Source organism: Osmerus mordax, chromosome 4 (genome assembly GCF_038355195.1).
Source record: "Osmerus mordax isolate fOsmMor3 chromosome 4, fOsmMor3.pri, whole genome shotgun sequence".
In the NCBI taxonomy this organism is placed as follows: Eukaryota; Metazoa; Chordata; class Actinopteri; order Osmeriformes; family Osmeridae; genus Osmerus; species Osmerus mordax.
Genome location: NC_090053.1, coordinates 1,154,038 through 1,177,668, shown reverse-complemented (window position 1 = coordinate 1,177,668; position 23,631 = coordinate 1,154,038). Strand labels below are relative to the sequence as shown.

At 48.0% G+C, this 23,631-nt stretch overlaps 2 protein-coding genes across 2 annotated transcripts; both read right to left on the bottom strand.

Moving 5' to 3' along the window:
• Positions 1-101: 101 nt before the first annotated feature.
• ndufa9a (NADH:ubiquinone oxidoreductase subunit A9a) lies at positions 102-4,524 on the bottom strand. Its single transcript, XM_067234202.1, has 11 exons — positions 4,466-4,524; positions 3,643-3,813; positions 3,354-3,451; positions 3,031-3,122; positions 2,504-2,645; positions 2,277-2,379; positions 2,009-2,079; positions 1,322-1,398; positions 970-1,065; positions 634-700; positions 102-357 (listed from the first exon to the last, which is right to left on the bottom strand). Exons 1-11 carry the CDS (start codon positions 4,518-4,520, stop codon positions 187-189), a joined length of 1,143 nt encoding a protein of 380 aa, XP_067090303.1. The 5' UTR covers positions 4,521-4,524; the 3' UTR covers positions 102-186.
• Positions 4,525-4,841: 317 nt separating this feature from the next.
• On the bottom strand, positions 4,842-19,556 carry dyrk4 (dual-specificity tyrosine-(Y)-phosphorylation regulated kinase 4). Its single transcript, XM_067234625.1, has 15 exons — positions 19,431-19,556; positions 13,778-13,861; positions 12,399-12,548; positions 12,040-12,181; positions 11,659-11,822; positions 10,868-11,004; positions 9,859-9,999; positions 8,596-8,734; positions 8,393-8,474; positions 7,857-8,029; positions 7,609-7,669; positions 7,297-7,426; positions 6,922-7,103; positions 6,445-6,515; positions 4,842-6,372 (listed from the first exon to the last, which is right to left on the bottom strand). Exons 1-15 carry the CDS (start codon positions 19,554-19,556, stop codon positions 6,121-6,123), a joined length of 2,034 nt encoding a protein of 677 aa, XP_067090726.1. The 3' UTR covers positions 4,842-6,120.
• Between the last annotated feature and the right edge of the window lie 4,075 nt (positions 19,557-23,631).

Here is a 23,631-nt window from a genome sequence, read left to right as displayed (position 1 = left end):
CATCATGAAGACATTTATAAATGTGTCATTCTGATTTCCATTTAAGAGTACCGATACAAACAAAGCAATTATGTCAAGAAATACATATTAACCATAGAAAATTGTTTCGATAATTATCTTTTATTTATTTATGTACAGAGAAGTTGTAAAAGACAACAGAGTATTTCAGGAGACTGTGGTGACTGCTCAGTAGTTGACCGTTTTGGCTGGCTTGGTCTCGTCCAGCTCGATGTCCAGGTAACGGAAACGTCTGTGGCGCCGGAGGATTTCGATGGCCTTCTGCTCCACAGAGGAGGGGACGATCCCCAGGTCTTCCAGGCCAGGCAGCCCAGGGTACTTCATATCTGTGGTGTGGAACTGGAAGGACACGAGAGGGGTGGGAGCAGTATGAGGGACAGGTTAAGATAGACGATCTCAACATTTACTGACAACCTAGAAGAAAAGACATCCAACTTCAAAATTTTCCTGTAAAACTTGACAAACTAATTTCCTAGCTCTCAAACTCATCTGAATTCATTAAGATACTGGTATGGGTTATTGTCATAAAGACATTCAAAATCTTGACTTCCTGAAGGTCAGCCCCGTCTGAATGTATTAAGTTGTTAGTATTTGTGTGTTTTAGACTAATCTTACCCGGTCTACTTTATCTGGGGTGGTCCATGGCTCAAATGGATTCATCGCAAAGAAACTAGCAACAAGGCTGAAACAGAAAGATAAAACAGTTTAGAAAAAATCTGATATTAGATCCATGTTTAGACATGCATGGAATACTTAACATTTCCCATTTGGGGTACGTTGGCAGTTGTGAGACTACTACAATGAAGTCAGTGCAGTGACTGATCTCCACATAGTGCACAACAAGCACCTGATCACTGGACCCGGGTGTTCTTAAGGATTCCAACATGTGTGTTGGTCTTCAGGTTGTAACTCAGGTGAATGAAAAGGGGGGGGGAGATGGTGAATACTCACTGGTACAGGGGTCTGGGGAGAGGGTAGCACACAAAGGGCCTGTGGGCCACAGCATAGACATACTCCACCAGGTCATGGAGGAGGTAGCGGTTGGGTCTGGGTCCAGGAAACAAAACATGAACAAAGAGGGATGACTGCTATAATTGTGTGAGGAAAAATGTAGTGAGACCAAAATATGAGTTGCTGTTCTGTGGGTAAACCACCATGTGATGTCATTTACAATGCTTTTCTCCAATTTAAATATGCTTAGCCATCGCAGTGACATAGATGTAGTGCTTACGGTTTAGTATTTAGAACGATTCCACATTGGCCTTTTGAAGGCGAGATCAGTATGGAACCTAACTCTCCTTACCCCACTAGGGCATAGGTCCTCCCGTTGGCATCCGGGTCTTTGATGGCGCTGATGATCGCCTTGGCGACATCCACAACCTGAGGGGCATAAGTGAGGTTTGTGACTGATTGTGGAATGTACAGCAGCAGGTGGGACTGCAGACCCAGGTAGTGCAGGTGGGACTGCAGACCCAGGTAGTGCAGGTGGGACTGCAGACCCAGGTAGTGCAGGTGGGACTGCAGACCCAGGTAGTGCAGGTGGGACTGCAGACCCAGGTAGTGCAGGTGGGACTGCAGACCCAGGTAGTGCAGGTGGGACTGCAGACCCAGGTAGTGCAGGTGGGACTGCAGACCCAGGTAGTGCAGGTGGGACTGCAGACCCAGGTAGTGCAGGTGGGACTGCAGACCCAGGTAGTGCAGGTGGGACTGCAGACCCAGGTAGTGCAGGTGGGACTGCAGACCCAGGTAGTGCAGGTGGGACTGCAGACCCAGGTAGTGCAGGTGGGACTGCAGACCCAGGTAGTGCAGGTGGGACTGCAGACCCAGGTAGTGCAGGTGGGACTGCAGACCCAGGGAACACAACTATACGGCTTAGAACCCAACGAAGCTTCTCAGTATTTGGCTTGCAGGGGTGCTCTGCTACCCAGGTGGCTAGATGTGTTCTGTGTGTGTGTGTGTGTGTGTGTGACCAGCAGTAACACACACTCACATGAACAGGCTGCTTCACAGTATCCTTGCCCATGGAGATGAGAGGCACCGCTTTCCCAAACCAGCGCATGTCTGTTGGCAAAGAAACACTTTTAAAAACAAATCAAGGCAAGAATATGTCCACAGGTGTAAAAAGTAATTCCTCCAGCATGTTTGAATATACAGGTCAGCCTGTGAGTAAGCCATGTTTTCAAAGTATTTCAAACTCAGAAGAATAACGAAAAACAACAAAAACAGCTCCCTCTACTGTCACGAGATGTACAGCTTACTGGCAAAATGGTTGAAGAACTTGTCCTCTCTCCCGAAAAACTCAGCTGGTTTCATGATGATGGCATCTGGGAACTCATCCCTGACTGCCGTCTCTCCTACCGCCTGCAGGGCAAAACCATTCACATCATATACTGTGTGTGTGTGTGTGTGTGTATATATATATAAACTTTCACATGCATCAGATATTACATAAGTTCCCACGGGAGTTCTGAGTCAGGTGAGGCACCTTGTTCCTCAGGTATTTGGAGGGGCTTCGGATGTCAGCGTTCAGGTGGGACATGTGAATCAACTTGGTGATGCCGGCCTCTCTGGTTGCCTTGGCGATCTGCTGAGGGATGGAGACATACGTGTCTTCGAAGCGGTAGTTGCTGCAGGTGGAGAGAGGAAGGTTTCACTGAAGGGCTTTGGCCAAGTCAGCAGCCTCAAATATCTCCAAATGTATATTTGATTTTTTTTTTTAAACACATGGAAATAAATGTATACATAAACCAATTTGTTTCAATCGAAATCGGCACAGCAATTTTTTAAAAGCGTTTTTTAATGAACTAGTCCTCTTATACATTAGGGATGTAGCGATCAACTTAAATTACTATTAACCACTATTTAAAACAGCTCGGTTTTGTAACGGCTCAGCCACAGCGAGTGTTTCTGTTCTCACCGCGTCAGACTACAAAGCAAGCGCCACCTCAGACTCCCAGAGACATTTAGTTTGTCCCAATGTAGTCGCTACACCTACTACACATATAGACAGACCTCGTCTCCCACTCTCGTCCCACCAGGTTAATGACCACGTTGGAGTTCTCCAAGGCCCGCTTGATGGAATCCTTGTTCCTGGCATCCCACTCCTAGCAAGAGGAAAGCATGAAGGAAAGATAGAGAGACAGCATTTCTGTGTTGTTGGATGTTTGTTTGTTAGCTCTTCCAATTGCACATAAGAAACAGTTCCACACAGTGGGAGAACACACGTGTACCTCTACTGAGTCTATACTGAGTGATGAAATTGTGAGAATACAGACATGGCCTTTGGTGGAAAGCAACATAAAACATTTTAAATATGTCTTCCTGTATTGATTTACCATGAAGATGATTTGTCCTAGATCCCCCATAGGCCTGAGGTACATCAGGTCATACTGGTCACAGCGATGGGGAACGATGATCTGGGAACCCATGCGACCTACAAACACAAACGATGTGTTCATCTTAAAATACAAACCAGCTCTTTTTTTCAACAAATTGGTGAACAATTTTATAATCTAAGAGGACTTTTGAGATATGGTTTAAAACTATAATTTTTCAAATCCATCGCAGTCCTAAGTCCTGGATGCAGATAAAGCTCAAACCCGTTGGTTTACAACCTAGACTCACCAAGACGGTTGACTACATATCTGCCCAGGAAGCCTGTAGCCCCAAAGACCGTAGCAGCGACCCCACTGGAGGACGAGCGGCCACCTTTGCCTTTCGGGATGACGGCATGGTGGACCTTCCTCTGCTGGACTGTCACTGGGACGGCTGACAGCACCACGGGGGAGCAGGAACCTGAGGACCAGGGGAGGGAGAAGAATAGAAATATGAAGAGTTATGAAGGTTTATACTGGTAGTTTGCAATCTAGCTTGATAACGTGCCAGCGACATAATTAAGCTTACCACCGACGTCAGTGGGAAATTTACGAGTAAGAAGTTACCACTACTACTTACTGCATAGCTACAACATTATTGATGTCATTTTTAGCTATTTGTTCAGCCGCTTTTATGGAATTGGATAAAACCACGTATGTAAGCCGGTGATGTCCGCAAACAAACCACCTAAGCCGGCTATCTAGCAATGCCATGGCAGCTTATGCTAGCTACCCAATTGAGTTTGACTGGCTATATTGCTAATGGATTTACAATTTATGTAACACACACTCATTTACAGATAGCAAGTCACAGAGGGGAAATTCGTCAAGTTATAGCTTTGACTTGGTGATTATCAGCTAGCTTAGTCCTAGCTCGCGCTAGCTAGCGGCCGCTAGCAGTGACTACTTCATAGACCTAGTAGGTCACAACACAACAGGGTCACAGAAGATGGAACTACGGATTTTAAGCCATGCAATCTTCCCCTTTGACGTAATTGTATCGCCTGTCTCACATTTATCTATATGATGTACAAAATAATTATTAAATATGAGCTTTATAAAGTATTACTCACTTGAGATCCTGGGAAGGACACTCGCAGGACGGCTAACCAGCGCTGCAGCCGCCATGATTATTTTCTGACAGAGGTCTCAGATACGGCAAGTAGGAGAGGTCAAGTCGGAACGCAAAATACAATACATGTTTGGGTTAGGTTAACCCTAACATTGCAAGCCCGTGTTGCTACTGTACTCGTGCGTGTTCACCTGTCGGATGTTTCATGTCTTTATTGCTATAATTAATGCCTCGAAGATGCATCTCTTTTTTGTCGATAAAGTAGGCCCAAAACGTAGTTATGTGATTGTAATGAGCTGAGTTGGCACATTGATAGTTTTGCAATTAGTCATACTGGATATGTTCAGTGTTCATTCTGAAGAACCAGTCTTACAAAATTGAAATATTTTTTTTTATTTGCCCATACAATACATAAAAAATTGCCACACTATCTTTGGGACACATCAATTCAACCCATTTCCACTTTTCTGTATGGGCAGGTCTAACGGTAGACTTGTTCAGATCTCGACGTGTGTTTAGAACACGGATTCCTGACGTCATTATGCCAGGAGGATCTGTCATACAGAAGTTTTTACTCTGTCAAGTCAATTTAATTTTTTTATAGCATTTAGTAATTGAAACCAATGATATATTGGGCACTGTGGAGGTGGATAGAATCTGAAAGCGAATTTGTTGCTTTGAAATTGCAGTTGAAGTTTTGACATATGTGCCAAAGATGTGAGTGTAGGCCTTGTCAGTGTCCATGGCATCAGCAAGCATCCATACCTGCACATTCTTGACTATATTAAATCACTTTGATCAACAGCATCATGCTATAGTAACTGTACATTATAATCACTTCCTGGCAGAGGATATTGATGTTTTCATGGTTTTGTATTGTTAACAGGGTATTGTTCACAAAACTCCTTCCTCTACTCAAAGGTACATCAGTAAAGTGCAAGGATTCTAATACTGCAAGGCACAAACTATCAACAAAAGGATTTTCACTCAATATCTACCAGTAAAAAATATAATAATCGCATAAACAATAGATTACAAAATCTCTCTTTCATGAATAATAACACATGTACAAGTAAAACCTTGTCTAAACTTTACAATAACCTGAACCATTATCTTAAACTCTGTACCATACATTACATTAAAACGATCACAGCAGGTATATGTACAAGAAAAACAAATAAATTATAACAAATCCACCTTATAGGTTATGATTTGGTCAAACGTTCATGCATTAGGAAATCTCATATCTCTTAACCATCATACATTTGTATTATTATTGTAACTAATTACATACGATATACAGAGCTTGAAATTTTTTTTACCAAACTGTTGAAAGAAGTTATAATAAAAGCTTTCTTTGGCTCTTCCTTTATTGCACGACACACCCTTTCAAAAACTAGTACTTCTATTGGTTAGGATTAAAGGATGTCACGACAGAAAGGAAGACAGAAATAAAAAAATATTGCAGCAGAAATGCTTTGGTACAGCAGACTGTATGATCTATACACAATGTACATTGTACAAGACTGATCTAAAATACAATATTTGACATTTTAAGGAGAACGTTAAAGAAACCCATCTGTGAGGGGGGCTTTCCTGTACACCAGTTCTGTGGCCAGAGAGGCCCCTCCCTCCACAAACCCCTTAGTCAGGCTGCTACATGATTGGTGGTAAACATTGGGAGACTTCCCGATTCTCTCTGTCACTGATAAGTACTTCATGCTGGGGTTTGATGATGATGTGCACGGGCCTCTCCCCGCCTGTTTCCTGCTTGGTGTCCTTGGAGACCCTGACCACGCCCTCACACACCTCCTCCTCCGCCGACGCGCCGATGGGGCGCAGACGCGCTGCAGAGGTCATGTTGCCGTGCGCTGCAGAGGTCATGTTGCCGTGCGCTGCAGAGGTCATGTTGCCGTGCGCTGCAGAGGTCATGTTGCCGTGGGCTGCAGAGGTCATGTTGCCGGGCGCTGCAGAGGTCATGTTGCCGTGCGCTGCAGAGCCGTCAGCCTTGTGTTTGTTGTTGCTGTTGTCGTGTGACTCGAGTCTCTCTGCTGCATGACAGAATCAGAGTGCACGTTTACATTTACATACTGGTTGAAATGAATTCATAGATTGTTGTTTTATTGGAGTGCACATTCTTGGTGGTAGCGAAAGTCATCACTTTCTAAACTGCCCTTACGACGTGATGATTCAAGTTTCCCTTTCACAACATTGGGTAACACTTTATTTGAATAGTGAAAATGTAGACTATCCATTAAATGCTCATAGTACACTTGATACACTTTCAACAAATGGTAAAGTAACTCGAACCCTCAAACTCGAACCAATTTTTGAATATCAGCAGAGCTATTGGCAGGTTGTGTACAAAGGACTTTCAAAATAAAGTGTGACCCAAGACGGATTATTACAAGACTTCTTATGGCTAGAAGACGAGGTAAAGGTGGACCAAAACCTCACCTGTCCTGTTCCCAACTATTTTACGATATGTCTGCTCAAAGTTGTTTTCGGTGCTGCTGGTGCTGTCTGAGGGCCTCCTCATCATGGGGCGTGTCCTGGGGCGGGGCTTGATGAGACGAGACTCCAGGATCCACTCATGCTGCATCGCCTCATCCGGAGTCATGCGCTTCACCGGGTCCCACCTGGACAGCAGAGGACAGACAGTCAGAAATACGTTTCTACACAGGTCAACCAGTAGAAAGCAACAATAATATGACTATATATTATAAAACATCTCCATTGTTTTTATTGTAATTACATTTCTAAGTGCTATATGCTATCATGTAGCCAACAATCAAATGAGTATGTGGAGGTGACTTCTCTGCATTGGCTTACGAGAGACAGCGTTGCAGGAAGTCTAGGAACTGAGCATCGTTGGTCTTCAGAACACTGGCTAGATCTTTGGAGTTTGGCCTCCTCTTCCTCCCTTTGCTGTTTGTGATGTTTCGGGGGTTACTTTTGGAGTCTGAAAGTCATGTTAGTTTCATTATTATTACGGATTGGTTGATTTACTCTTAAGATAATGCATGACACATTTTAATTTAAAAGGGTGACTGGTTCTCCTTCACACACTAAGAATACATGGAGCTAGTTGGTTGGTATAGCAAACATTTGTGTGATGCAGTGGAAACGTGTTTTCATTCTTACCAAAAAACAACCTTCTCCGGGAGGCAGTTTGCACAAAATCATTTGGAGGCATTCCAAGGACCTAATCATGTGAAAAACACAAACAAGAAAATTTTAGTGTGACTGGGAACATCAAAATCTCATCAGCAGATATAGTTTAAGTTAAGATAACTACAATAAGCTCCAGTAGCATAAACCGGGTAAAAAAAAAGTGACCAGAAGTGAAAACCCTGTGATGACTAACAGCTGCTGGGGGTTAACTTCCCTACCTCCATCATGCAGGCGACCTGCTCCACCTCGCTCTCCCCAGGGAAGAGGGGGAAGCCGGTGTACAGCTCGGCCAGGACGCAGCCCAGGCTCCACATGTCGATGGCCATGCTGTAGGGGTGGCCCAGGATCACCTCAGGGGAGCGGTAGAAACGGCTCTGGATGTACGTGTACACTGGAGAGGAAGAGGACGGAGGGCGAGAGACAGAGAGGAGACATGGAGTGAGAGGATGCTGTGAGTTATACATCACTCACTGACGCACAACTGAATGAACTCCATAGAGTACCAACCATATGTGGGAGTATTTCAAAAAAACTTTTACTACTTTTTACTTTTCCACTTTTGGTAACCCAATTGTCTTTATCCTCTTAGTTTATCTCTTAACATTTTACAATTTCAGGCTATTCACAATACTTTAAGTGCTTCAATAATAAATAAACTGGAAAACAGGGTGGTTCTAAAAGGTTTTACTGGTAGTGTATACATACTATATACATACAAATATACAATATTTACATACAGAAACATATGGCTTACCTCTCTGTTGCTCATAACAACTGGAGCCAAAGTCCACCACCTTTATGTGCCCCTGTCCCTTCTGAGTCAGCAAGATGTTCTCCTGAGATGACGTGAACAGCACACACGTTAACAAGACATCACAGTCTATCACAAAACATACATGATATCATATCAAAAATACATTGTGTACAGAATGCTTTCAATGGTCTGGTGTGTCCTACCGGCTTGAGGTCGCAGTGGATGATCTTCTCTCGGTTCAGCATCTGGAGACACTTTAGCAGGGAGTGTGTGAACCTCCTGATCAGAGCCAGGCTAAACCCTTGGAAGTTGTTCTTCTTTATCAACTCGTAGAGGTTCACCCTGGAAGAGGAACCAGAAGGTCATTCAGAAGCCTTTCCAGCTGAAACATTAAGGGCCATTTGTTCATTTAATTGAACTTGATATTCTGAGCTTGTGAAGATTTAGGCAGTTTTTCAATGGTGGTGTACCCATAGCTAGCTTTGCCTTTTCATGGTCCCCCCTTGGTTCTTTCTTTCTTCCTCCCTCCCCCTCTCCCTCTCTATATCTCTCTCTCCCTCTCTCTATCTCTCCCTCTCTCTCTCCCTCCCCCTCTCTCTCTATCTCTCCCTCTCTCTCTCCCTCCCCCTCTCCCTCTCTCTATCTCTCTCTATCTCTCTCCCTCTCATCAGTTATCCACAAGAGGGTGCTACTACATCAATATTGAGAAAGAACAACACACTGAGGTATTTGTTGCTAATATAAAACAACGTAAAATGTGTGGAATGTCTTAGTCTTGTTCTTTGTCTCCATCTACGATGAAATCCGAAGCCTGGCTTAGAGTCAAAACAGTGAGCACTAGTATTTCTTGATGCCGTGTAAAGCACCTTGTCTCAGACAGATGTAACTGGAGCCCTCACACCCTGAAGCCCGAGGAGGAACCAGATAGGGCCCTAATCAAAGCCTTAAGTAAAGGATTCAGGTGACCGTAATGCAAGCCAAGGTGGCAGTCCAAGAAGACGTCTTTCTAAAGGTCATTCAGCTCAACAACAAATCCAGCTCCTATAGGGAGCTAGATGTTCCAGTGTCCACCCTCAAACACAGGGACAAGGATTAGGACTGAAGCTGGTCAGCAGCCCCTCCACTCATGTCTGGCCTGCCCCAGCAAGCATCAGGTGTTTAGGGGTAAGTGACGGGGGAGAGGGAGAAGTGCTCAAGTCCTGCTGTCAAACCACAGAAGAGGCAGCTCATCTTGAATGTCTTCGATTTTGTGATCAATTATTCAGTGTCCTCTTTCAGCAGGCTCCCTCAGCTATTTTGATTCCCTGCCTGTTTGTGTGTTAATGTGTCTGTGTGTCTGCCTGTCGATCTGTTTGTGTCAGTCTGTCTGTCTATTGGTCCCCATCCACACGTAAGCAAACACAAAGCACACACTAGATTCATTCTCATCCCTTTTCGGTAGTTTACACACAAGCACACACGCTCACCCCAGGAGCTCGAAGGAGATGCAGAGATGGTTGCGGAAGTAGAAGTATTCCTTCATGTGGATGACGTTGTGGCAGTTGTCTCTGTCTTTTCTCCTGATGGCATCCAAGATCTTCAGTTCAACCAGAGCCTGATGGTGAAACCTGCAAGCCAAATAACAAGGTCAAATATTCCTCTATTTCATTTGAACCCTGAAATACAAATAAATCCCATCAAATATAACAGGTTACAGAGGACAAATCCAGTTTGTACAAGAACATTTTTATCCATGGTTGTTTTCAATAAACTGGTATAATCCAACTATTTACTCCTTCCTAAGTGCTTCTTAAGTGCATCTTAGAAGAAGCACTTTTTTCTCTGAATTTACAAAAGCTCATAGGTATCCTAGAACAGAATGGTGTTAGGTGTCTGTTGGGCCTCTCAGATGTTAAAGGAAGGTTAGATGTGTATGTCCTGAGAAACAGGATCTGAGAAGTGAAGGTGGTGTCTTAGACTATGCCCTCACCATTCCCCATCCCAGCCTATAGTACTAAGCACCCATTTAGTTTTCTGCATTATTGAAGAGTTCCTTAGTCCCATGGGATCTGCATCCATCACATGGACCCTCATAAACACACACACACACACACACTCCCTGAGGTCACCTTGTAAAGGACAGGTAAAGCAACACCCAGAGGTGAAGACTTCTGGCATGTTTAATAGGGGACCAGTGGGGAACTTCCTAGAAAAGTCACATGACCAGAAGTGGGCAGGTGACCTTCTTTTGCCCAGAAGGCTCAGGATCCGACTGCTACCAAACATCCCCATTGACCTCACATGATCAACTTAATGTCCGGCTTCTGCGACCACAATCTAATTAGAAAAGCTTTATAGAACGATTGATGCCAAAATGTTCATTTAATCCCTTCACAGATGTTATTTTTCTTTATCCAGATTGGATTGTGTCAGGCAGTAAAGAGCTCCCTGTGGAAAGTAAGGTTTAGGGTCAGAAAGGCATGTTGCTGTTTGCACCTTTTCTTGTTCCGGATGACTTTGATGGCGACCACCTCGCCAGTCTTGTAGTCCAGACATTTGAGGACCTGACCAAAGGAACCTTTCCCGATCACCTCCAGAACCTCGAACCGGTAGCCAATATGGTCGTGCAGAACCTGGAATACAGCAGACAGGCAGGGAAGTCAAGAGGACGTCTGTTTGTTCAACACCGTACCAGTTTACAACAATGCATGTCTTTGTATATGTTAGTGACAACACAGCTCTTGGGCTGCATCCCATTGTGTTATTACTCAGTGCATAGTTAGATAATGCGACTGCCTTATGACTTGTGTGTGATGGTCTCTGAGATCACCTTCGATAAGAGCAAACTCAGCCAGCTAGCCAGCCAATCAGTGAGACCGCCAGTCAGACAGACAGACAGTCGGCCTGAGATGAAGTCTGTACATTCATAGAGGTGAAACACCTCTATGAATGTACAGAGTCTGTGGGACATCCAGGCCTCTGACCTCAGCCTGTCATCTCAACACTGTTTACAGCAATGGATCACCTCTTTATCAGATTACTTTTGACCAGATCAGCAACCGGAATAACTGGAACCGAGTTAAAACTGTAAACAATAGGAAGAGACATTCTTAGTGGAGGAAGCACAGCGTAGCTTGTCAGTCACACACGGTACAGAAGGCCTGTTTTCCACTGTGTGTGGACATTTTGCTGGGAATCCTCCTTCTCTGACTCCTTCAAACTGTCTGATAAAGCATCTTCAAAATCCTCAAGCAGTATGGATTTTCCAATCAATTTAACATTCTCACCATCATGTAGCTACCGTGTTCATCGTCATAACCGGAGTTCTGGGGCGTTCCATGAGAACCTTCGATCTTCTGGGTGTCCAGACCCAGAAACCAAATTTCAGAGAAGTCCATGATCTCCTCCTGCTCAAACTCAGTCAGACGCCCCTGAAAGTGCTTCAGAGCCTCTGGAAGAGGAGAGGAGGAGGATGAGGAAGAGAAGGAGGAAGGGATATGAAGGGACAAGAAAGGACATGAAGAACAGAAAGAGAAGGAAAATAAAGGGTTAAACATCTCCATTGTTTACAGTCACATTTATGTGTTTTTCTTTTTGTTTGGGGCCATGATGGACTTTCGACCAACCAAAAAGGTTTGTTAGTGACCCCCCTCGCTGCCGTCAGGTACCTGTGGGGGACATGGGCAGCCTCTGCCCCTCACACATCTTCTCCTGCTTGTTGCCGAGGCTCTTGGTGTTGACGGAGTCTGAGAGGATCTCCTCCGAGGATCCAAACCTTGTGGAGAACTGTGTTGGTTTTGGCCTTTCATCCTGTCAATCACAACACAACTGACATGTTACACAGAGAACTCCGACCCCCACAAGTCTTTGGTCTTTGCTTTTAGTGGGCAGTTTATTTTAGAGTCAGTTGATGCGACTCTCTCTCTCTCCATCTCTCTCCATCTCTCTCCATCTCTCTTAATATTTGTCTCTCTCTTATTGTTCTCACTGTGTTTCATCTGTTCCCTATCTCTTTTCCCTCTCTCACCTGGCAGGTCAGGTAGGTGTTCTGGAGGCCCTTGTTGTTGATATGGGGCAGGATGCTGTCAGACTGGTGGTGGAGTTTGGCTGTGCTGACCACCACCTGGATCACAGGAGGGTCCAGCTGAGGCAGTGTGCCTGCCACTGGACCAAACTTCTTCACAAGAGAAAAAAAATGAAAAAATAACATTAAAAAAGGGTTCTGTTGTCCCTTGAGGTAATTTCCTAAAACTGGCTCCAGCCAATTACTCTAGCCAGTGTGCACTGTCAATTGATAATCTGTACTTCCAGCTGGATAAATGTATCATTATCCTAGGGCCAGGTTTTGAATTGGGTTATGGCAATAGACTCTTTCTGCCACATCTGATTGGGCCCATTTCAGGGCCGTGGAGGTTCAGATGACCAAGCCCTCCCAGGGTGGAGGATGGAATTTCTGGGGGATAAAGACTCGGGGCCGAGCCCTGACAGGCCCTGTCAGCACCGCTACTGTGGGGGAGCTGAGTAGAGGCAGGACTTCTTTTCTCTACCTGCCATCCTGCTTGCTGACGCAGTGCGTTTACATGTGTTGCTGCCCGGCCGCCAGGACCGTGGGTCTCGGGGAGAGAAGCATACTCTAAAACCAGGGTCAGGACATCAGAATAGTCCTAGCATAGATCATAACCTGGAGGGTGCCAACCACAGTCTCCCACAGCACAGACCTCCACCATTAATCCAGAAGAACACACACGTGTCCCACAATGACATTCGGACCAAATCCCCCCTCACCCCCCCTCACCCCCCTCACCCCCCCTCACACCCACTCACCCCCCCTCACACCCCCTCGTACAGCGGCCCATCCTATAGAGCCTCTCACAGCTGTGTTTCTACACCTAAACATAGGCTTATCTCCACAGTCTCATAAGTTCAAACAGCACCACTAAGTAGAGCTTCCTGGCTGGGTTTATACATAGCCGCAGAAATGTCACCTCACGTGTGCACCCTGCTGCAGTGTCTGCCAGCTTGGTTATGACGCATAGAGATAAGCTAAATATATCTCCCAGCCACCTGCTGCAGAAAGCAGCAGAGTCAAAAAAAGCAGCTACCGTTACTCCTCACCACTGAAACTGGAGTCCTGCTGACTCCTGCTGGGTCTGATGGACTTCCGTGGGAAGTTAGGGTTAGATATAAGATCAGGGTCAGTCAGGGTCAGAGTTAGGGTTAACATCACACCTAGCCCTGCTGTCCCTAGTAGGCTACACAGTAGCCTGATTACAGATAAGCCTTCAGAAAGTATAGGTAGGGAAAGAGACAGGAAATAAATAAGGACCCTGCTGTTCCGTCCTTTGTACTGTATAAAGGGATCCTTTTTATCAGAGGATCATTTTTCTTCTGAGTGTGTCTGCTCACCTGGGAGTAGGTCCTGTTGGATGCCTGATGAGCGCTGTTTGTCTGGTGCCTGTCAGAGTGGGGAAAGGCCTCTGGTCTTGCAGACTGGGGGTTAGAAAGATCATAAGAAACAAACAACGTCAGTTAGTGTGTCATTGTGTCTGTCAGTGTGTTTGTCCGTGTGTGTGTGCGTGTTTATGTGAGTGTGTGTGTTGGTCAGTGTGTGTGTGGCTTGGCCAGCACGTGTCAGCTTAATCAGACGTATGTTGGCTGTAATGAAAGACACCATATGTGTGGACTAAAGCCTCCAACCACATATAGGCACAGACTAAACACACACACACGAACACACACACGAACACACACACACACACACACACACACACAGCCTGGCTGGCTGGCTTGGCAGTCGGGGGAGGGCTAGAAACGAGAATGGCTGCGAAGGAGTGGAGGCGATTGCATTTACATTTAGTCATTTAGCAGACGCTCTTATCCAGAGCGACTTACAGTAAGTACAGGGACATTCCCCCGAGGCAAGTAGGGTGAAGTGCCTTGCCCAAGGACACAACGTCAGTTGGCATGACCGGGAATCGAACTGGCAACCTTCGGATTACTAGTCCGACTCCCTCACCGCTCAGCCACCTGACTGGGAGGGACATGACACTTTATCGTCTACTAGACTCGCAACAATCCGGTCGGCAAGAGATGCAGCTACAAAGTCATCATCTTTAACTAACAACATCTACTGAATCTTTAACTTCTGTCAGGCTCTCACTGAAGTGTCAAGGTCTGTGCAAGCATGTTCCTATAAAGGTATGATGCCAGTTAGCATGCAGTTCAGTTTAACTCTGTTCAACACCACATCCCAACTAAGTATGGTGTTGCGTGTACTGCCAGCTAGCATTGCCCACCCAGGAAGACTCCAAACCTGGGCTATGTTTAGGAATTTGATCTCCAGGCAGAAAGTCCCCCTCTTACTCAAATGTGAACACCTGTGTCATAGTGATGTGTAGTATTAGTGATGGGAGAGAGAAAGCTGAACATAGCTGCCCCCTGGGGTGGGCACAGAGGGTGAGGGGGGTGAGGGGGGGTGAGGGGGGTGAGGGGGGTGAGGGGGGTGAGGGGGGTGAGGGGGTGAGGGGGGTGAGGGGGGTGAGGGGGGTGAGGGGGGTGAGGGGGGTGAGGGGGTGAGGGGGTGAGGGGGGTGAGGGGGGTGAGGGGGGTGAGGGGGGTGAGGGGGTGAGGGGGGTGAGGGGGGTGAGGGGGGTGAGGGGGGTGAGGGGGGTGAGGGGGGTGAGGGGGTGAGGGGGGTGAGGGGGGTGAGGGGGGTGAGGGGGGTGAGGGGGGTGAGGGGGGTGAGGGGGGTGAGGGGGGTGAGGGGGGTGAGGGGGTGAGGGGGGTGAGGGGGGTGAGGGGGGTGAGGGGGGTGAGGGGGGTGAGGGGGGTGAGGGGGGTGAGGGGGGTGAGGGGGTGAGGGGGGTGAGGGGGGTGAGGGGGGTGAGGGGGGTGAGGGGGGTGAGGGGGTGAGGGGGTGAGGGGGTGAGGGGGGTGAGGGGGGTGAGGGGGTGAGGGGGGTGAGGGGGTGAGGGGGGTGAGGGGGGTGAGGGGGGTGAGGGGGGTGAGGGGGGTGAGGGGGGTGAGGGGGGTGAGGGGGGTGAGGGGGGTGAGGGGGGTGAGGGGGGTGAGGGGGTGAGGGGGGTGAGGGGGGTGAGGGGGGTGAGGGGGGTGAGGGGGGTGAGGGGGGTGAGGGGGTGAGGGGGGGTGAGGGGGGTGAGGGGGTGAGGGGGGTGAGGGGGTGAGGGGGGTGAGGGGGTGAGGGGGGTGAGGGGGGTGAGGGGGGTGAGGGGGGTGAGGGGGGTGAGGGGGGTGAGGGGGGTGAGGGGGGTGAGGGGGGTGAGGGGGGTGAGGGGGTGAGGGGGTGAGGGGGGTGAGGGGGGTGAGGGGGTGAGGGGGTGAGGGGGGTGAGGGGGTGAGGGGGTGAGGGGGGTGAGGGGGGTGAGGGGGTGAGGGGGTGAGGGGGGTGAGGGGGGGTGAGGGGGGTGAGGGGGTGAGGGGGTGAGGGGGGTGAGGGGGTGAGGGGGTGAGGGGGGTGAGGGCTGTGATGCGATGTAGGTCACTGTGGTAGAGGCAGACAGGCGCTAAGCTACACAGACAGGCTGTCCTTAAGCCTGCTTAGTGATTACTAGACAATTCGGAAATTCTCCGTGTTTGAGAGGTTTTGTTTTGTGTGATGTTTTGAATGCGTCACCGTTTACATCGTGATCGCTTTCTGTAGAGGTTATTAAGAGGTGAGAAAAGGTTAGAGATCTCAAAACGAGTCTGTGCTGTGATGATAAGGTACTACAACTAGAGGAGGGGGGTGTGATCGCCTATGTTAGAAAAAAAACGCGGCAAAAGTCCTCCACTGTAGGGATGCACCTCACAGTGTTGCCTGGAATCAGTGGTCCAAAAGTGATGATCAAGCTCGCTGGATGTTAACATCACCGAAGATTTCAAGTATCACAACGACATGGTAAGCCCTCTGACTGATCTCTCATGGCTGGGGTAATTGTAGATGTAGTTGTTGATGGTGGTGGGGGGGTTAGGAGGGTACACAGGTGAGTAGTTTGTCTCAGTGTCCTTATGTCTGTGCTGAGAAACAAAATAACTTAGAAGTCTTACTGATGTCCTTGTAATATGGACACATGGTAGATTGAGGAAAAACGTAATAAATGACTCCTAATGAGATTATTGGAAACCTTCAGAACCTTTTGTGAACCAAATACCAGTCTGTGATCACGTTTGTTTACACTGTGGCTCTCAATTACACATGTTGTATTCATCTTTACAGACAAGCCATGCAATAGTAACGTGTATTAAATACACGGGTTCAGGCTAGTGAGGCTACTGTGAAGTCATGGACATCAGATGAACAGTTTGAGAAGTTCACACAACTTTGAGAGTATTCGTTGGAGTAATAACATCGTAACATTAATATTGCCTCACCTTGTTGTTTATTTCGGGGAACATGTTGATATGAACAATGTCCCTTATAGTTATTAATATATATTCCAATCGTTCTGTAGACGGCAGGTGAAAATATTATCGATCCCAAGTCAAAGCGGTGAAAACATCTTCTGAGTTAAGTGTCTATCAACTTCCGCACGAGTACCACGAGAAACTTCGGTAGCTCAAGTTAAACCCAAAAGCTACTTCCTCACTGACAACTCAACAAGTGATCGGATCCTTGCAGCACAAACTGTCATAGTCAACATTTTGAGCGCAGGGTCAGTAGTGCTGTCGTCAGAAGAGGGAGATTATTGAGAGAGGCAAGCTGTTGAGTCAATTCGCCTTGACGCGTAAATCCTTGAAGAGGCCACCTGTTCAGGTTTTGCAGCTGACAGCTTGGACACCTCCAACACAGATTTGTTTTTGTCCTCTTACCTGTCATCAACCCGTCAACAGCGTGAGTACTGGCCGGTTTAAATCAATTTGGCACTGACAGGTTTTGCACCGGGGAGTGCATTCTCATTGCGCTGTTGCGTGGTGACTTCAACATGGACCCCAAGCTCTAAAGAACAGGACGAGACTATACACAGGCAGATTAGAGTTTGTAACACAATGATCGTTCAGGTTATAGAGCAACGGCGTGGGGGTGCGGTCACAGATCCTATCACTTCGACAGTCTCAACATCTCATATGGTTCATGTCGGGCATGCTGGATTTCTCTGGCGCACAACAATGCGCCTCTTACACAATTAAGTTCTGTAATCAGAAACCCAACACCGTCACCCTCCCTCACAACTCGATATCAATGATGTAAGTGTAAGCCATTTTTCCATTGGCTAATCAACGCTGAGCCGCAGGCCGAAACGAATGAACGTCCGCTCCTCACTGGGAGACAGCAGCCGCACGTGAATATGATTGAGATGGTTGTTAGGTAACAGAAGGACACTCCAGTAATCAGGCCAGGGCTCTAAGGATGAGCTGTCCCTGTTGGTGTAGTGCTCCTTCAGCACAATCAAACTCAGACAGGACCCTCAGCTTCCTGTTTCCTCCCCTGACTAGCCCTCCTGCAACAGACCCGCCTTCAGCTCAGCCCTTTCCGATTCCTTACTGATAAATCAAGAAACAAAACAAGCCCAGAAAAAAATCCATTTTCTAGCTCTATAAACATCTACAGAGGCTGTAATACTGATGAGATAAGCATGACTGAGGCAACAGTGTCTGTTTCCACAGAGTGGTCACTTTGTGCTGTAACCAAACCCGCCCACCCAGACAGATGGGCCTTTGCCCTGCACCAAAGCTCCAACACTATGTTCATCTATTTCTCAATCTCTCTTTCTTTCCATCAGTGTCTCTCCTGGTTTCTCTCCTGTCAAAACCGGCATCAAGGTCCCTTGATAACGAGTAAACAACAACAGTGGTGATTAAATAACTCGTGCCTCGCGTTGTGTGACCAGCAACCCTGGCAGAGGCTGACGCGTCAGAAAGACCTTGTAATGAAAGCAGCCAGCATAGTGCTGAAGCCTCCTGAAACCACACGGAGACATGGAGACATGGAGACACGGAGACACGGAGACACGGAGACATGGAGACATGGAGACACGGAGACACAGAGACACAGAGACACAGAGACACGGAGACATGGAGACACGGAGACACGGAGACATGGAGACACAGAGACACGGAGACATGGAGACATGGACATGGAGACATGGAGACACGGAGACACGGAGACACAGAGACACAGAGACACAGAGACACGGAGACATGGAGACACGGAGACACGGAGACATGGAAACACAGAGACACGGAGACATGGAGACATGGACATGGAGACATGGAGACACAGAGACACAGAGACACAGAGACACAGAGACACGGAGACATGGAGACACGGAGACACGGAGACATGGAGACACGGAGACACGGAGACATGGAGACATGGACATGGAGACATGGAGACACAGAGACACGGAGACACAGAGACACGGAGACATGGAGACACGGAGACACGGAGACACGGACGCCGATGAGGGAGTTCACGTCTCAGTCTGCAACAGAGGATGTTGTTATTGAGTCACACCTGCAGAGCACATGAGTCTGTTTCTGCCCAGGGAGTCTGGATCCACCAGAGACCAGACAGCAGCTCCACTCAGTCAGTCTGCCAGGTAGGGTCACCCAAGTGACAAAGCACGGTGACGCTGGTGACTGCCACACCAGTGATGGTGTGGCAGGACAAGGCACATGGGATTGACGACATCGAAGGTGAATTATTACTGCTTCTATCATGTAACCTGAGCCTATTTGCATGAAGTTGGCTTGTTAGTTTACAGTAACGACTGTAAGGCATCATTAGCGTTCAGACTGAAAACAGTGCAGCTGAAAAGGAGCGAGCTGAACAGAGAGGGTGTAGGAGAGGATGAGAGAGAGACTACAAGAGAGAGAGACTATAAGAGAGAGAGATGAAGTGACAGATAAAGAGATGAACAGAGACACAGAGCTGTCAGGTATGCATTGCCTCCCCTGCTCCCCCGAGTGCCCCCTGCCCCCCGCCCCCCCGAGTGCCCCCCTGCCCCCCGAGTGCCCCCTGCCCCCCCGAGTGCCCCCCTGCCCCCCGAGTGCACCCTGCCCCCCGAGTGCCACCCGAGTGCCCCCCGAGTGCCCCCCTGCCCCCCGAGTGCCCCCCTACCTCAGGCTGGACTCTCCGTCTTCGGCGTCCCTGGCTGCCCCAGCAGCATCCTTGGAGAACATCAAAGCCACTGCAGGCAGGTGAGCTCCCAGGTGAGCTCCCATCTCCCCCCTGAGCAGGGCTCATCCATGCTGCCACCCCCAGCCCCAGCCTCGGCCCCACACCCAGCCCAAGGACCTCAGTCTGGGGTTGCAGGCACCCCCACTCCTGGGTCAGGGGAAATGACGCTGGTCCTTATTAGACGGCTTGCTCAAACGTAATTTTTCTTTCCAAGACTCGCGTGTCCGATGGCTTAGTGGATGTTTAGTTTTTTTGTAGATTCCCTTAAATGTGCTTCTGCTTCCTCCACAGGTCAGATGCTGTACCCAACATGCCACTTCCTGGTGTGACCTCAACCAGGCAGGAATCTGGGATTTCTTCTCCTCTTCCCCGGCTGGGTCTCTGTTCCTGGATACTGATACACAGTCTGGAAGCCAGGCTGTCAGGCAGGCAGGCTGTCAGGCAGGCAGGCTGTCAGGCAGCTCCTGCTGCTGCGCTCTGTGAGACAGAGTGGCTGTGGTGGAAGCAGCTGAGGTGTGGAGAGGACTCGACAAGGGACCCATCTCAGCCGGAGATGCAGCCACGGGGGCCTGGAGCTGGGCTTCCTGTCACAGAGGCCTCCAGGGGAGGCTGGGGGAGGGCTGGGGGAGGCAGGGGGGGATAGAGCCCAGGCTTCACTGATGAGTCCCTCGACTCTTCTCCCACCCTCCCTCTCGCTCTCTTCCCACTCTCCTCCCTGTGGCTGTATCCTGGAGACCGAGTTGCTAGCTGTCATATTAACAACCCCCATCTCAACCTCCCCTCCCCTTCTCCTCTCCTCCCTTCCTCCCCACTCCACCTGCCCCCCCCCCCCCCCCCCATCTCAACCTCCCCTTCTCCTCTCCTCCCTTCCTCCCACTCCACCTGCCCCCCCCCATCTCAACCTCCCTTCTCCTCTCCTCCCTTCCTCCCACTCCACCTGCCCCCCCCCCATCTCAACCTCCCCTCCCCTTCTCCTCTCCTCCCTTCCTCCCACTCCACCTGCCCCCCCCCCCCCCCCATCTCAACCTCCCCTTCTCCTCTCCTCCCTTCCTCCCACTCCACCTGCCCCCCCCCCCACCACATCCTGCACTCCCCCTGACACAACCGCCTTGCCTTGCTGACAAACTGAAAGGAGATCGTACCCCCCCCTTGCCACCCCCCACCCAACCCCTGCCCGTCTGCACTGCGCTCATTGCTCTTCCCTCTGCAGGAAGCTGGGACTGGCAGAACCTCAGCACCGAGCACACACAGTGTTAAACATGATGATACTGTCAGTGACATCACATGAACTTCTACTGTTCCTACGCAAGTGTCTTCATAACCTTTTCCTGCTTGATTGCCCCTCTTAGCAGCCCTAAGACCAGGCTACATCTGTGTGTGTTTACGACCCACAGCTTAACTAGAACAGGAATACCTGCTTGGCCTGTTGGATGGAGATAGCTGTGGCTTACAGAGTGCCCTCTCAGGCGACAGGCAGCCAAGGCAGGCAAGAGGCCAAGCAGGGATCTGGAATAAGTGAACATCAGGCAGACCAGCCCTGGCCTTTCCTATAAGGTGCCCTGTCCTGCAGATGGCAGCTTCCTGTCCTGCAGATGGCAGCTTCCTGTCCTGCAGATGGCAGCTTCCTGTCCTGCAGATGGCAGCTTCCTGTCCTGCAGATGGCAGCTTCCTGTCCTGCAGATGGCAGTCTGCTTCCTGGCCAGACACCATGATCGTGAGTTAGGGCTTAAATTAGCCTGTGGGAACGCTATCCCCAGTCTGTGTTTCCCCTGCCTGGCCCTGGGCTGGGTTAGTCTGGTCTTCTCTGGTCTGATCTAGTCTGATCTGGTTTGGGCAGAGTTAGGTCAGGTAGGACTTGTCTAGATGGGGCTCCTCTGGGCTGGGCTGGTCAGTGCTTGGCTGAGCGGCCTGTCCACAGCCAGCAGAGGAACACACACAGACACTAGCAGTATCTCCGGGCAGGTATCTAGCAGAGAGGCCTGTGGGTAGTGACCTCACTGTCAGAGAGGCCTGTGGGTAGTGACCTCACTGTCAGAGAGGCCTGTGGGTAGTGACCTCACTGGCAGGCAAGCGGCAGCATCTGCTGGTTCACTGAGTGACAGCAGGACCAGGGTGGATGAGAGGCACGTGTGATAATAAGGTCAAATTCCACACAGACATGCATTCATTAATGGAGCTTCCGGGAATTAGTTCACCAGGTCATATCGAGTAGCTGGAACGTGAATGTACCAAAGCTGGATTTTTTTTAGATTAAAGATTCAATGAAATAGAACATTTAACACCAGGGCAGTATTTAAAGTCATTACCACTTATAATTTAGACATTCCAGCAGTAGTGTTCAATAAATTAACATAGTGCATACATTTAACAACTGAAAATTTAAAAGCATATTACTGTAAGATTATGTTTGCATTTCTGTAAATTAAAGTTTGCATGTGGCCCAACAAGAGAGCCCAAGTCAATATATCCACCTGCAGCATTTGATGTGTAAAATGTGTGTGCTTTGAGTAGAAGTGAACAAACCAGACAGGTTAATGAGGGCTTAATCCAAGCTCATTACCCCTGGAGAGAAGAATCCCTATAGGCACACAGGAGGCCACAGTCCTGATACTGTTGTAGCCTAACTTCGTAAGTGGATTGTATTTAAACAGGAAGGAGTTTGCAAGCGTCACACTACACAAGGAGTAAGACTGTGTGTGTGTGTGTGTGTGTGTGTGAGTGTGTGCACGTGTGTTTGTATTTATATGACAGAGACAGTGGTGGGGGTAAGGGTTGACAAGTGACCTATACTAGCTACCCTTTCAGACAAACACAGGCCAGCCAAAACCCATCTTTTTTTTTATCTCTGGCTCAGACAAGTGACATGTGAACCAACTGTGACCAGATGCATCATAGACAGACACATGACATAGATCACATGACATAGATTCACCAGGGCACCTATCCTGGTCTGGGTCAGTGGCTTGGTTTGTCATAGATGCATTACTGCATTATTGTGTTCAGTGCCCCATGTCCCAGACCACAGTTAATCCTAAATCACTGAGAAAAGAGCAGAACACTACAATTCCTTGTAACTCTCGGATTCTAGGGACTAATAAAATAATGTCATAAACATGACAACTGTGCGTATCTATTCATAATTGATGTACATGGCTATTCAGGGTATCAGTGTTTAGCAGGGATGGCAAAAGTACATACATCCTTTACTCAAGTAGAAGTACAGATACTCTTGTTTAAAAAAAAGAGAAGTTGAAGTACTGACTAGACTTTTTCACTCAAGTACAAGTAAAGACGTTTGGGCTCTGATATACTTAAGTAAAAAGTAGCCATTACTACTACATGTTTTAGTGTCACGCTGGGAACTGGACCTCACATAATATTGATATATTAATATTGAAAATGTATATATTTCTAAAAAAAATTGTCAAACCCCCCCCAAAAAAGTAATTGAAGTAAAAAAAAAAAATCAACCTTTCGAAAAAAAGGTTCCACCCAACACAACACAGAACGTTTCACGTTTTTGAAGAAAAAAAATGGTGAAACATTTTTTCCAGCCTTTTAAAAATATTTCATCCCAATATTCCATCCTCCCTTCTTACCTGTGCTGTTCTCTTCCCCTTGATTCCTCCCCCTATCATCTCTGCCTCTACTCTCTTCTTCCCCTATACTCTTTTCCGTATCCCTATCTAGCCGGCCCATTCAAATATGGGTCAAAAAAGACCCATAAGACCCGCCTTAATATCTTTGCCGTCCAATCACCGATTTTATTTCTGAAAACTGCCAGATACTCATGACAAGTTAAGCTCAAAGTACATATCATTGGTTAAGGGGTTACTGGGAGGGGGAAATAAATGTATCGTCTGCAACGGCAGCCATTGTTTTTCGAGGCGGAGCCAGAGCGGAGACCATGGGAGATTGCCTACAGTGTTAGATTTACAGCTTCGAATTGAAATCTGAGACGATATTCTGAGTAAAGACAAGTTTATTAATATGTGTTGTCAATATTGTCAATTAAAAGTCTAAACTTTTTACATACGAAGAATTTGTTTGTGGGAGTGATGCGAGTTTTTTCCAGAAAAAAACTCGCGTTCTGCCGTGTCCGGCAGGACAGGCAGTAATGACGTTAGTAGCACTGTTTAGC

Excerpts from the sequence above, each read along its gene's own strand:
- ndufa9a (XM_067234202.1), bottom strand. The coding sequence starts at position 4,520 with ATGGCGGCTGCAGCGCTGGTTAGCCGTCCTGCGAGTGTCCTTCCCAGG. Across the intron at positions 3,123-3,353 it reads TAGGACAAATCATCTTCATG|GAGTGGGATGCCAGGAACAA; the intron begins GTAAATCAATAC and ends TCCTCTTGCTAG. Across the intron at positions 2,646-3,030 it reads GGACGAGAGTGGGAGACGAG|CAACTACCGCTTCGAAGACA; the intron begins GTCTGTCTATAT and ends CTCCACCTGCAG.
- dyrk4 (XM_067234625.1), bottom strand. The coding sequence starts at position 19,556 with ATGAGCCCTGCTCAGGGGGGAGATGGGAGCTCACCTGGGAGCTCACCT. Across the intron at positions 12,182-12,398 it reads ACACCTACCTGACCTGCCAG|GATGAAAGGCCAAAACCAAC; the intron begins GTGAGAGAGGGA and ends TGTGATTGACAG. Across the intron at positions 10,000-10,867 it reads GTCATCCGGAACAAGAAAAG|GTTTCACCATCAGGCTCTGG; the intron begins GTGCAAACAGCA and ends TTTGGCTTGCAG.